The 14326-nt window shown below is 34.7% G+C and overlaps 1 protein-coding gene and 1 long non-coding RNA gene across 5 annotated transcripts in view; one reads left to right on the forward strand and one right to left on the reverse strand.

The window, feature by feature from the left end:
• The window catches only part of ESF1 (ESF1 nucleolar pre-rRNA processing protein), a 64910-nt gene extending 51866 nt beyond the window's left edge, over positions 1-13044 (forward strand). For all 3 annotated transcript variants that reach the window (XM_077115149.1, XM_077115144.1, XM_077115153.1), the window contains exons 10-14: positions 279-400; positions 2377-2464; positions 8386-8462; positions 9843-9989; positions 11464-13044. In XM_077115149.1, the coding sequence (XP_076971264.1) occupies positions 279-400; positions 2377-2464; positions 8386-8462; positions 9843-9989; positions 11464-11757 (728 nt within the window). In that variant the 3' untranslated portion in view covers positions 11758-13044. The remainder of the gene's footprint in view (positions 1-278; positions 401-2376; positions 2465-8385; positions 8463-9842; positions 9990-11463) is intronic.
• LOC143646323 (uncharacterized) overlaps positions 10140-14326 on the reverse strand; it is a 126393-nt gene continuing 122206 nt past the window's right edge. For both annotated transcript variants that reach the window (XR_013157457.1, XR_013157456.1), the window contains exon 4: positions 10140-11701. This is a non-coding gene — a long non-coding RNA (uncharacterized LOC143646323). The remainder of the gene's footprint in view (positions 11702-14326) is intronic.

Here is a 14326-nt window from a genome sequence, read left to right on the forward strand (position 1 = left end):
TAAGTATAGAGAAAAGGTTATAACTGAAATAAAGGACAAGTATTTTGACCACACATCATATTGCTGGCAGGGGTAGGAGGGTGGGGGTGTAAGGGGGTAATTGTTTGTTATTGGGAAATAGCTTTGGTATAAATTTATCCCATGTTACTTGTGATGGGCCTCTGATCTTGGGATTATTACAGATATGCAGTGTTATATTATACCTTGTTACTCTATTAAATATGTTTAAATTACCTAAAGATATAAGATTTTTAACTGAAGTTTGGGTCTTTCCTCAGGTCTTAAAGAGAGTGCAGAAGAGATGGTCAAAAAGAAACTGGAAGGAAAGAATAACCTGACCCCTTGGGAACAATTCTTAGAGAAGAAGAAAGAGAAAAAAAGACTGAAAAAGAAACAAAAGGTATTAATGATAATGACCAAATATTTCATAAATACCTATTGTATATCAGAAAGTGCAAAATGCTTTGCTTCCATTACCTCATAATGTACCACTAACTAGAGGCCTTGTTAGCATCACAGTTCTAAGAAAGAAGAAAGTGAGAAACCAGTAGGTTAAATATTTTTTGCCTAGGCCACTTCTAACTACTGTAGCGCACTCTAATATTTTTATTCACATGCCCCCCAATTAGTTGCCAGTTAGTTAATATCTAGATATAAAACAGTGTAATTCTTTTCTGTTTTTTTTTAAGAAGAGGATACATTTGGTCTTTTTTACTTGAAGACATATGGATATAGAAGTTTTGACATAAGTGACACTGTACTGTACATTTCTGTATCTCTGCCTACATTTTTCACTTTTTGGTGTTGTCATTCGAATCTTTCATCATCTTATTACTGATAGACTTTTTGCCTGAGTAGTTGCTGTGTTGTCTTAATTTCAGCTATTTTTTTATTCTTAGTTTTAAACAGCCAGTTTATGTTTGGTAGAAAAAGCAGTTTGTGGCTGTTGGAATAAACATTTCTAACTCCTTACATCAAAAATGTTTTCTCCATTCTAATGTTGTATCTTTGAAAAATTTGTCTCCCATCTGTCAGGGATAACATCTTTTCCAGAGATAGAGTCCTCAGCAAAGAGCATTTATGGTTTTTACCACTAAAAATACTCTTATCTTGTCCCTGAACGCAGCATTCTAACAAGAAAGCCATTGCCTTAAGATGGTATCAGTGGTAATTACAGAATTTTAGAATGAGGAATCTTAAATGATTAGTTCTAGTCCAATGCTATTGTTTTGTAGTTGAAGAAAATTTAGTGATTTGTATGAGATTACACAGCTTGCCTAATGGCTGAGTTGAGACCAGAATCCAGGATCCATAGGTCCAGTGTTCTTTCTATAAATGTACTGTTTTGTTTGTCTTACACTCTGTAAACTTGTGCTTTTGATACAGCTATGACTTTTAATGATTATAAAGATAAAGTTCTACAACGTTGAATGATACAATGGAATAAGTTTTGTATTTTTACTATACTTGATATTCTGGAAATGGATAATAAAATGGAGAAACAAAGTATCACCCTGTCCCCATGGATATGCTACCTCTCTTTCCATAAAATTTCTTTTAAACTAAGTAGACAGTAAAATATCTTTTAAAAGTTCTAATTTCAAAAGTGTCTAAGCCATCAGTTTATCTGAAGATTTTCAAGTGCATCTTATGGTATTAAAAGTAGTCTTTTATTTCTGAGACTTTTAGTGGCTATTCTGTTAGATTTTCATTTGTGAGGAGCTTTGCATTGATGCTTTTACAAAATATCTCCCTTTGTTGGGAGAAAGACTGGACTAATTGTCAACAACATTCAGAATTCATTTCTTGAGTGCTTGGTGTGTTCTAGACTCAGTGCTCTGTAGGGGATTTAATGACTCCACAGGTTTTCTGGATGTAGAGGAGTTTCAAGAATTTACTTCAAATTAAAAATATTTTTGTAACTTTTTTACCCTCGGTGACTTTAATTTTAACATTGTGGAACGAAATGGTTCACATAAAATGAATACATGTTTATGTGCCATAGTTTTTTATTTTTAACTTTTTTGCTACAATGATTTTGCAGAGTTTTAAATTCCCAAGTCTAAAACTTAATTTACTTAGCCAGATCTTAGATTTTTAAGGGCAGAAACCATGTATCTGATAACTTTTATGTCTTCCAAAAGTCCTACATAGTTTGGTGTATTTATTAAGTACTCCATAAATATTTGTTGAATAAATGAAAGAATTAACTTTAGAAGGTAGTTATTTTATAAACTGAGCCTTAGGAAAAGTAGTTTAATTTTAGATTGAACTATGTGATTTTTAAAAAATGCTTATATATATATTTTTTAACATATATATATTATACTCCTGGTAATAATGAAACTGTATGTATTTTTTAAATTCAACTTCAAGGCTCTTGCTGAAGAGACCAGTGAGGATGACTTTCCCTCTGATGTTGATTTGAATGACTCATACTTTGCCGATGAAGTTAAAAAAATAGGTAAGCCATGTTTGTAGTTTTCAGTTGGAATCTAAAGGAAAAAGCTGACAGGGGTAGAAACATAAGCTTATCATTCTTTAAAAATATCTACAACTTGTATAGCTCCTTCAGTGGCTTATCAACAGATCTGTCCTGTGATGGATAATGGTTGATCAGACACCTCCCATGCATACTGGAGTAATTTCTTTATAGGAGACTTTTGGTAATTTGGTGAATTTAATACTTTACTTGGAGATTCCTTTTCAGGAAATTATCCTTTTGGCAATCAGATTGACTCTATAAAAGGATAAGAGTAATTGAAAGCGGAAATAGTTGCCATCTTCTGTTTTTTTAATAAAACATCCATTTCAGCTCTTTCTTTGCACGGATATGAGGAATTGAAAGTGTTTATGTTTGTGTGGGTGTGTATAAATTTATTTTTTAAAATTTACATGTGGTATTATAGTATAAAAACTTTCCCTGCCCAAATCCACAAGAACATCTATCATTTTATTCCTTTTGTATGTTTCCTGCCTCATTATAGCTAAAAGCCAGCTTTCCTCTGACTTCCCTTTTCCTTAAATCTCTAACCATCTGGTGTCTAATTTCTTATTCACTACTCACCACCCTATCCTTTCCTCAGTACCTACATTCTTACCTTTTTCGGTATGTGAAAGTTTGTGTCGTGAGATCCAGAAATAGTTAGGCAAGTCAGTGCAGAAATCGCTGTGAGCATTTTCTACTAGTTCTCATGCACTTTGCCTGTTCCCAGTCTTTATACTACATGCCAAAAAGCTTGCTCCTGGAGCATCTCCAAGCTGGCATTGTAAAGAGAAGGATTTTATGAAGTTTCCTTGCTTCTTGCCCCTTATGACTAGTGGGCCAGAATAATTCACAACAGGAAAGTCAAAATTGCTCAGAATTATTTCTGGGTTGTTACAGTCTTTAAGCACTGACATTTTATTGAATAAAAAGAGATCAAGATGAATAAATTCTTTTATAGGATGTGAGATTCATGGGAATTGGAAAGGGAAATGGAAACTTAGCGTATTCTGCTTTTTTTCATACCTGAGCAGTATTTCTAGAAGATGATGGATTTTAGTCTTATCTTCTGATTTCAGGAAGGAAACCCAGTTTATAATGGAGAAATGTAAGGTATAAGTTTCCTTGTTCTCATTCCAAAATGCTGTATTTGGCATGTGAAATTTGGTGAGATTACAGAACTCGGCAGAATTAGAAGAGTGATTTAGATGTTTTGGAGTAACCTGTTTCTTGGAATTAGCACATTTAAATTGTGAATAAGCTTTGTGCAAAGTTAATATTAGAAATTTCAAAGGAAGAGGTGTAAATAAAATTAAGCTGCTTGTAATATACATTTGATTTTAGAATGCTTCCTAAGAATTATTGTTTATAGCTGGACCTTAAAAAAAAAGAGAGAGGGCGGGCCGCGGTGGCTCAGCGGGCAAAGTGCTTGCCTGCTATGCCGGAGGACCTCGGTTCGATTCCCGGCCCCAGCCCATGTAACAAAAACGGAAAAACAAAATACAATAAAGCAAGAAAATGTTTGGAGATGTTTCCCTTTCTTCCTTCCTTCCTTCCTTCTATCCTTCCTTCCTTCTCTCTGTCTTTCCTTTAAAAAAAAAAAAAAAAAAGAAAAAAAAAGAGAGAGAGAAAGAAAGAATGGAAAAAGAAAATTAGAAATGGCTGAGAATTTTTTACGTAAAAATATAAGAACCAAAATCTGGTTTGTAGCAAGAGTAGAAATAAATCATTAGATGAGTTTCAGGATTATATATGTATATTAAGTTGCCTTTGCTTCTTATCCCCATTAATTTATATTATTGAGTGTTTAATGCATAAAATAAATTTGGAAAATCCCTGTGTTTTCCAAGAAACTAAAAGAGTGTTCTCTGATTTCCAGAAATTTCCAAAATGTAATGCGTTTGGCTTCCAGTATTTGGAAGAGTATATAGCTCGAGTCCCTTAGTTGAACAGGACAGAGACGTTGTAAACCAAATGGACGTGGGTACATTTATAACACCTTTGCCCTAGGCAGTCCCATAGAGCTAAACTCACATACCTTTCAAAACATGGGGAAATTGAGTTCATTTGATTGATGCCAGACCTGGTGTTTGGCCCACGTTAGGAGCCAATGTGAGTGCAAGAGATCTTTTATAAATTTTCCTTTATTCTACTTTTCCTAAGCTGCAGACTTTTTATAATTTTTCTTTTTTCTCCCAAACTGCAAATTTGATATCAAATAAGAGGTTTGAAATGCTTCTAGATTAATGAGTTACAAAGGTATTTTATTTCTTTTAGAAAATTACTGAAAAAAATGTCTTATTGCTAATTTTGTGAACTGTACTTTTTTTAAGATTTTGCTTTTTATAAGTAGAAATGAAATAAGTACATTGCTTGGAAACATACTCTATTAGAATACATTCTTTATCTTGACAGTTTTAGATATTTGATAAACCACCATGAAAATCCAGTAATTGTGGTACACATATTTATTTCATTCAACCACTATGTTGAGTGTTTACAGTGTACTATGTGTATGGGGTTTTACAGTTTAGCAATGCTTTTATTTTGTTTTCTAATCCATATTTCAGCCCACTTTATAGATGAGTAAACTGAAGCTCAAAAAGACATAGGTGATTTGGGCTGTATATGTTGCTAGAATAAAAATACTTAAGCCATAGAACTGTACAGTACAGTGAATCCTAATGTGAACTATGGACAGTAGTTAATCTTATAATAATGTTTCATCAGTTGTACCAAAGGAACATACCGGTGCAGAGTGTTAGTAATAAGGAAAACTGTATGCATTGGGAGTAGTATATGGGTAGTATATCTGTATTTTCTGTATGAGTTTTCTGTAAACCTACTAACTGCGCTAATAAAAAAAATTAATTAAAAAAAAATAGGTGAATTACCCAAAGGCCAATTGGTAGGTGCTAGAACCTGAATCTTAGTAGGCTTCTCTTTACTTTTTGTAGCTCTTACAAATGAGTCATAAAGTCTGAGGCTAGAGCAAGGACCCATATGTGTAAGATGAGGAATTGCTTGATTTCCACACAAAGCCAGAAAGCCCATATCCAGTGGAAGATTAACAGACGTCATCTGATTATGGACAAGTAGTCTTGGAAGCAAGAAATCACTGCAAAAAGAGTGCATCTGTAGGGTCTCACCACCCATATCAGATCAGTACTGAGTCCACACCTGCCCTCCATTAAACCCTCCAGTGAACTCTGCTACCTTCCTTACGTGAAATGCCCCACTGAAGCCTCTGCGGGGATTTTTTAACAGGAAAATTCTCTGATATTACAAATAACAGAAAAAGGAATTTCCTTTTACAGGCATTCCCTTTGCAGGGCAATTTCTTGCAACACATCTCTTTCTATAAATGTATTCTGTTACTTTTTTGCTTAAAGGGATAGTAGCCTTAAGTAAAGACTGTTTAGATTTATTTAACTGTAAAACTCTTAACATCTGGTAGAAGTGGGGATAGTAGCCTTAGTAAGGACTGTTTAGATTTATTTAACTGTAAAACTCGTAACATCTGATTGAAGTTTCTGTTGTATTTGACGTTAGAATCAGTCTGTATGTACTTTTTGTGGCAGGCCCGGGAGATGTGGATTCTTACTGGCCAAAGGATTCACTGAAAGCTAAAGAAAACATTTCGGGGCAGGAACTTTCATTTCCCCAGTTCTCTACATTTAACTTAAATATGAAAACTTTCCAAAGAGAGAAAAAAGCTCTCTTTAAAGAAATAAATTCAAATGTGCCTTCCTAATGTGATCTTGTTAACAGTGCAGAAAGGATCTCTACACATTATCTATCTTTTGACTAAACGGTTCAGTCTAGCACATAGTAAATTCTTTGTGAGCAAAGAAATTTTCATCACTCTAAAATAGGATATCACTTTTAGCCCTGGCCATCTTTAGAGTTTCTTTTTTTTCTCACATACTACAATCTTCTTTTCAAGTTTATTTTTATGACTTTTCACCAGGTTGTTATAAAACCCAGAACAGTTCATTGTGGGTTCTTTGAAATTATTTCCCACAGCTGTATGTGAAGATCTTTATCTCCTTTATGTATTAATCACATACAGCCTGATTCTTTTTACTGCCATAGAACAATCTTCTGCACATGTCACTTGTTTATTCCCTTCAAAAGAAGCTCTTGCCTTGACAGTGTAAGTGCAGAGGTAAACTTAGTGGGTGGGAGTCAGACCCTGAGACAGCAGCATCTTGAGTGTTCTTAAATATGTAAATAGTTAACATTTATTAAAAGAGAAAAAATTATGATCTTTTTCTTTCCTTTTAAAACATTTGAGTGATGGCCTATAAAGATTTTCATTTTAGGAAGAAGGGCTATAAATATTTCTTCTTTAAATGCAAAACAAATATCTTGGTAGCACTGAGGGTTGAGTCTAGCCAGTACTTTTATGCTGGCACATTGTCTCGGCTGGGGATGGACAGCAGGAGCTTAATAGAGCAGTTTCTAAAACCTCTCTCAACTTTATGCTTTGCTATTATCCCCCTATTAACTGCAATTATTTAACCATCATTATATGTTCTGTGAATTTTACTTTGTTATTTGACAAATAAAATTCACTTTAAATAAAAAAGACAGTCACAAGGAGGATGACATTTCCTAGAGGAAGAATGGAATGAAGTGTTTAAGTCCAGAGACTAAGCCAGAGTGAATTGTGGTTTCTTCACATACTACCCTCAACATTTTGCCTCTCTGTGCCTCAGTCTCCTCACCCATAAAATACCCATAGATAACTGTTGTTTTCTCTGCAGTGGAAGGACCGACACAATTATCCAAAGAAGACAATGTCTGTCATTTCAGAAAGGATTGACATTGCGCAATAACATTCTAGAATAATTGAACATGCCTTTGTAGATTCTGAACCTTCCTACTCTTGAGGCTAGTCTTTTGTATTTTAGCCCCCTGACAGCAGCTCCCTTTGAACCCCTCCACTCCAGCAAGCACAGAATAAAATGAAGAAAAAATATAGCATTAGTCCATTTGTGAATGAACTGGTACATCTTTTATACATGTAGTCATAATAAAAATAACAGGCATTATCTAGCATCAAGTGCCAGGTATTAGTTAAGCACTTCACATATACTAATTCATTTAATCCTTACAGTAATCCTATGAAGAAGGCACTATTATTATAATCCTCACTTTCCAGCAGACACAGGCACAAACGGACACATCTAGATGTAGTGAGCCAGGATTTAGACCTTGGCCAAGTGCTCCAGAGTCCAGTGCTCTTAACCATTGCACATCGCTAGTTTCCATTCAGGATGAAAGCATCTGATCTAACATTTTATGTTTTCCGACAGTTTCTGAGTCAGAAGAGCAATGCCATCACACTGATGTGAGATGCTATATTTTATTATATAGTAAGCCATACTGTTCCATTGTTCTCGGCATATATTACAGTAAATTTTTTAGTTATTTTCACTTTGTAGTACATTTCTGTATACTTTATCATTAGTACATTAAATTCATTTCATTAATCTTTGTCAAGGTTTTCTTGAATGTAATTTTACTTAGAATTTCATTAGATTTGTGTTTTACTTTTTTTCATGAATGAATGTTGAATTTTGTCAAATGATTATTCTCTATCTGTAGAAATGATCTTTTAGTTTTTCTTCCGTCTGTTGAGGATAAATTATACATTACTTTCAGAAGAAATTCCCTCTTTATAAAATACTCAATCTTCCCATCCAGAGGCATTATATTTATTTCATTCATGCCCATAGCCTTCTCTCAGTAATACATTTTTTTCTTCCTCTAGGTACTATGCATTTATTGTAAAGATTCTTCCTAGACATCTTGTGTTTTTGTTATTAGTGTAAACATGTTGTTGCTGATAGTCCTGTAATTTTTAACCTTCTAATGTTGATGTGTTATGTTAGGTATAAAGAAAAAATCAATGAAATCTACAAAAGATGGCACATCTCTAGAGGAAGAAACTGAAATTGAGAAACAGAAGGTAAAATGTGATCATTGTTTTATCTTAGGGACTAATTGATAAGTGCAGTTTAAATTAAGTTTTCCATATGAATTTCTAGGGTCATGCTTTTACCCATGACATTAATAAATAAATGTAATGCATGTAATTAAAAATTTAGCAACATAACTTTAAAATATCACCTTTTTACCAAACATTTCTCCAATAGGTACAAAGTTAAAATTGACCTCAAATGTATGGCATGAATATCTTATTAGAAATGTTCGATATAATTGAAACAGAAAATCTATTATTAAAATGTCTGAAATAATATTGCCATATTTGTCATTCATTCATTCTAAATCTGTCCTGTAATACAGACTTCATTTTTTTCGGTTTGCCAAGTGCTGATTTCTTTTTTTTATTGCAGACAACATTAATATGTACACACAGTCTTTCTCAAAAGTACAGTGAGCCTTGTGCTTTTGGGACTCCAGAGGTCCATAGCACAGAGCAGTAGCTGTCTTTGCTGAGACAAGACCTGGAGTCACCAGTATTCTCAGTCTAATGTTCACCTCGCTGTCTGGGAGGGAGCCTGGCTGGCCACCTAACATGTGCCTCTTAATGTACCTTTTCTGTTCTCTCCTGATTGCATATGCAGTAATGCTCATAAAGTTATTTAAAAAGCAAGAAAATTTTTATGAAATGGCTCTAAAAAGAAAGCCAGCTACAAATGCCAGCTGTGGAAGTGAAAGGAAATTAAAGCCATCTTAAAGTAGTAATTTAGCAGGATTCACAGAGACCTGGGAGCCTGGGAGCATACTCTGACCTTTGTTTCCAGTATATGTGGTTGTTTACTTAATTCTTAAAGGTTCATATAAAATCCCATGGTCACTAGAAGATATCTATTTAATGGAAACAGTCATTCTGTTAGATTTCAGAGATAAATATTAGATAGAATGTGTCAGTATTGAAAGAGTAAAGGCAAAAGAAAAATAATAAAATTCCTTGCTGTGAAAGTATGTTTGGAAAGAATAGTTTGCATCACAAAATACTACACATTTGCTAGATTTAGTGTCGTTGCTTAAAAGAACTAAAGTGAAAATGAGAAATTATTATTTGGGGAGCTTGGGAACTTTTGTACCTGTAGCCTACTAACCAGTTAAATTCAGTGAAATGAGTTTTAAAATATAAATTTTCACCCTCTCCTGCTTTTGGTGTTGATGTTGCCTCTGAAGACTTGACCTTATTGCTATATGAAGGTCTCTGGTGTTTCTTTATGAGTTTCTGTAATCCACAATCGGTGTACCCTGGAGCATTACTGGTTTAGTTCTCCTTTCCTCTAGGGGATATCTGTGCCCCATATTCCTTGCTGGGGGAAAAAAATCTCCTGTATATTTGTACTTCTTTTTCTCTCCACAGGCTGAAATGGCTTTGCTTATGATGGATGAGGAGGAGGACAGCAAGAAACACTTCAATTACAACAAGATTGTGGAACACCAGAATCTGAGCAAAAAGAAGAAAAAACAGCTCATGAAAAAGAAAGAATTATTAGAGGATGACTTTGAGGTAGTACCAGGGACATAAATCATTAGCATATTGAAGCTGAAGCTACCACCTTTTCTTCAGTCCAACACAACCACTTCATCCCCAGAGTGGATCAAAGTGTTTCTTTGTTTGAGCACCAGATAAAGCAGTCAGCTTATATTTCAGGAGCCATGTTGCACCAAAAATACAGCTTTTAATGTTAGACTCACAATTGATGTGATGCTCATGCTGGGAAAGTTAGGCAGGATTAAGTTAAGAAATAGTAGGTTCATGTCATGTCAGGTCATACTTTCACTGAGGAGTGGCCAGCAGAGTATAGGCAATGCTTTTTAAATTTCAGTTTCTTATTTCCATCTCTCCCTTTCCACCCCTCTTTTTGCTAAGTATATATTCCCAATACCCACAGAATTCTCAAGCTTGACTTGGAACCCTCTACAGAAAACCTGCAAACAGCTATCAGGAGCTCCCTAATGAGTTCAGCCATTAGTCTGACCAGTAGGCCTAGAAGATCATGGGGGGAATTTTGAATTTGTTCAAAGAATGGAGGGGAACTTCACAGTAGCTTGGTGAAGGGACTTGGAGGCAACTCTGCAGCTCCCGTTTGTGAGTAGGTTCCACTGAACTTTTTGCTGAATTGGTTTTCTTATGAAAGGTTAAAAGCAAAAAATAGAATAGTGTAGCCAATTCTTGTGTTACTAGAATTGCCTTCATACATTAGTAATCTTACATAAAAATATTTTTCATTAGTTTGGTATTGGTTTCTCTTCTGTTATCCTCACTATAACTAAGTAAAGCTGCTGACCCATCTTCAGGTAGCCTCTTGTTTCCCAGGGTTATACTGGGTGGCAGTGAGCCTTTCTCCCTTTCTTGCCTGTCCCCCCTGTGCCTGGCAGCACTTGAAAGCCTGACTGGGGTTAAGGGTATCCTCTAAAATACAGAACCACCATGTTTTTGTAGAAAGATAGAAGATAACTTTAGGGCTTACATCTGGACAGGCTTTTGTCTTAGTGGCACCATGTTTCCCAGAATAGTCTTTAAATCTTTGCTCTGTGAGTCACCTTAATAGCTACTCATTTTTGGCATTTAAAACACACTCATGGTGCCGTGAGGTAACTGCATTATACTTTGCAGAGATGTCATGACTGGCTTACTTATGCCAACCAGGAACAGATTTCCTGCCACGAGCACAGGGAAGCCCTGCCTAGGGAACTACCACCTCGTACAGTCAGTTAGCCTAATGGCCAGCATAGCTGAAGTTCCTGTTTGAGTAGATTGTCCTTGTATTAGAAGAGTAGTGCACCCTGCACCTTGTAGTTGAGGGGTGGGCCTTAAAACTCCATTGAAGATGTGTGGAAAAACAGTTTCTAAGGAATCAATGCAAAATGCACGCATTCGTATTTTAGGTAATCAAGAACTCCCCAACATTCTAAACTTGGGCCCGTTTCTGGGTCTCTTGGTTTACTAATTTTATTTTTTTTTCCTTTTGGCTTTGCAGGTAAACGTTAAAGATGCACGGTTTCGAGCAATGTATACTTCCCACTTGTTCAATTTGGATCCCTCTGATCCCAATTTCAAAAAAACAAAAGCTATGGAAAAAATCCTTGAAGAGAAAGCTCGGCAAAGAGAACAAAAGGAACATCAACTTACTCAGGCAATAAAGAAAAAAGAGAGTGAGATTCAAAAGGAATCACAAAAGAAGTCCATTGATCCTGCCTTGTCAATGTTGATCAAATCTGTAAAAAACAAAACAGAGCAGTTTCAAGCAAGAAAAAAACAAAAAGTCAAATAACTGGATGTTACTTCCTTTTTGTTCTCCTAAAATATATAGAAATAGTGAAGGAATATTTATTGGGAGCAAAGCTACCTTTTAAGAATATGAATAAAATCTTCCTCTGACCATTACAAAATTTCTACCCATAAATAATTGTTGGTCCTACTTGTGGATGATTAAAAGGTTGGCACTGTAGATTCTTATAGATGAATCATCATTAATTTGAATTACCCCAATTAAAGAATTTATACTTTTTTTATTTTATGAAACTCAGTTCATACTAATATAAAGTTACCTCTTTCAGGACTATTTGTAATTCTCTGTAAAAAAAATAGAACCGGGTTCAGTTAAGTCTGTGTAAGGGATAGGGACGATTTGAAAATATGTATTTGTAATACATAAATTTCTCTGGAAGCAGTAGACAGATTTAGATATATATCTATTAAAATAATTTATTTTTCTAAACATAAAAGATGGAAGCTAAGAACTTTTCTTTGTAGTTTGGTCATGTTTATTATAGTTTATGAAATTAATTTATAAATAAAAGTGCAAATTATTTTTATTTTGTGTAGCACTGATGCGTTTCATTTTATGCATGTCAAATAAATTACTCTCTGGAAAAATATCTGCAAAAATGACTTTAACTCTTTAAGAGGACAAGTCTGAAGAACTGTTCCAGGTTTGCATTCTTCATAATTATATTTGAAATGCCTGTGAACTTTCCAGTGGTTTTTCTATTTGTAGTAAGAGAAAATTCTTCTGTCTGCTCTTCAGATTTTTTGAATACTTGGATGGGTGTATATGCTACTCTGGAGTTTAAGGACATCTTAATTCTTTTTAAATTTAAAATAAGTTCAAGGCCTTAACACTCTTGTGTCTCATCTGGTTTAGGTTTTATAAGCCATTAACTGACCACTTGGAGAAAAAAATTAGGTGTGCTTCATAAATAAATGAAAATAAAACCAGAATGGGCGCTCAAAACAAATGATAAATATGGTAGCTTCTGAAAACCAGTAGGAGTTAGGCCAAGTTTGTAATTAATAGTAAATTTGATATTTTTTGGTATAAAATATTTCAAGCCTGCCAACATTCTTCAAAGAATGAGAGGATGCAAAATTCAGAGTGACAACAAATTAAAAACAATGTACTCACTGTCATAAAGAAGAAGGAAAAAAGAGGACATTTAAATTGCTCCTAACAGTGAGTAAAATGCAGAATATCTAAATAGTTTGTTTTTATTATAAAGCATGATACTGTTAGATTATACAGCTGAATAAAGCATCTATGTATTAAACTTCCCAGTATTTACTCATCACTGAAAGATCATGAATCTTAATATATTTATGAATGTAGCCTATAAATAGTTCTGTAGAGGTTTATAACATTCATCCTATGCAAGGAATATTCTTGTTCCCTTTAAACTTTTATTAATTATAGGGTAGAGATTACTTTGAGTTGAAGGTTCCTGTGAAATTGAGCACTTTGTTTCTTGTGTTATTTTTAAATCACTGTATTTACATGTAAGTATCATTCTACTAGCTCAGCACATGATTTATTGTAACAAATAAGTTGAGCACAAAAATTATGCCCAGCCCTGGCTCCTTTTCCTAAAGAGTTGATAGATTTTAGGTAGGTTAAAAAAAAAAAAAAAAAATGAGAACAGCATTATCAAGTATACTACTTTGTGTTCTAGCTGTAGCAAGAAGCTCTTTAAAAAGTATTGCTGATAGTGAAATTCAGGATTAAAAATGGCCACTATGACAATTCAGCAGTGTGAGGTTAGTTTTGGTAACTAAGGCCAAATTTATTTGGCCTGTTTTTCCTTTTCTGTGTGTGTGAGAGAGAGAGAGAAAGAAACAGGGAGACAGTGGGAAGAGAATAAGTCAACATTGTAGCATCTAGAAAGGGTCCTAAATGATGAGTACCTGTGAAGCTGTGGTTTCTCAAGACTAGTCAAAAGTCTTGGGGGGCAGCTTGGTACATGCTGTTGTTGCTACCTACTCTTTCTGAGGGAGATGCATTAGAAAAGCAAGCAGGAAAGTAAAAATTGCACTTAGTCCATAGTCTCTACAGAGTAGGCCAATGTTAGGTAGCATCTTGACTTTTTCAGCTAATTAGAATCAACTGCGTTTTTTTAAAAAATCCCCATACTCATACTGCACTCCAGACACACCTATCAAATAATATCTGTGAGGGTAAGATCCAGGCATTATTTTTTTAAAGCTCCTCAGGTAATCCCAGTGTGCGGTCAAAGTTGAGAACCACTACCTTAGGAGAAAGAAGGGTGAGACCCAGGGAATTTGTTTTTTTGTCCTCCTGATCAGAGACTTGAATAAACTTAATATTAGCTATATCCATTAACTCTTTGCTGCTTAGCAAACTATAAACCACTTCTAAAACATATGGTTTGAAATAGCCTACTTTATTTTTTCACTATTCTTGGGTTGGCTGGGCAGTTCTGGATTGGGCCAGCTCATCTGGAGCTTGTTGGAACTCCACATTCTGGAGCCTCAAATGAGACAGCTAGATGGCTTGAGAATCACTCTCAGGCTAATATGCAATTTTTTACCTGGTGACAGAGCACATC

This window comes from Tamandua tetradactyla, chromosome 1 (assembly GCF_023851605.1).
Source record: "Tamandua tetradactyla isolate mTamTet1 chromosome 1, mTamTet1.pri, whole genome shotgun sequence".
NCBI classification, from domain to species: Eukaryota; Metazoa; Chordata; class Mammalia; order Pilosa; family Myrmecophagidae; genus Tamandua; species Tamandua tetradactyla.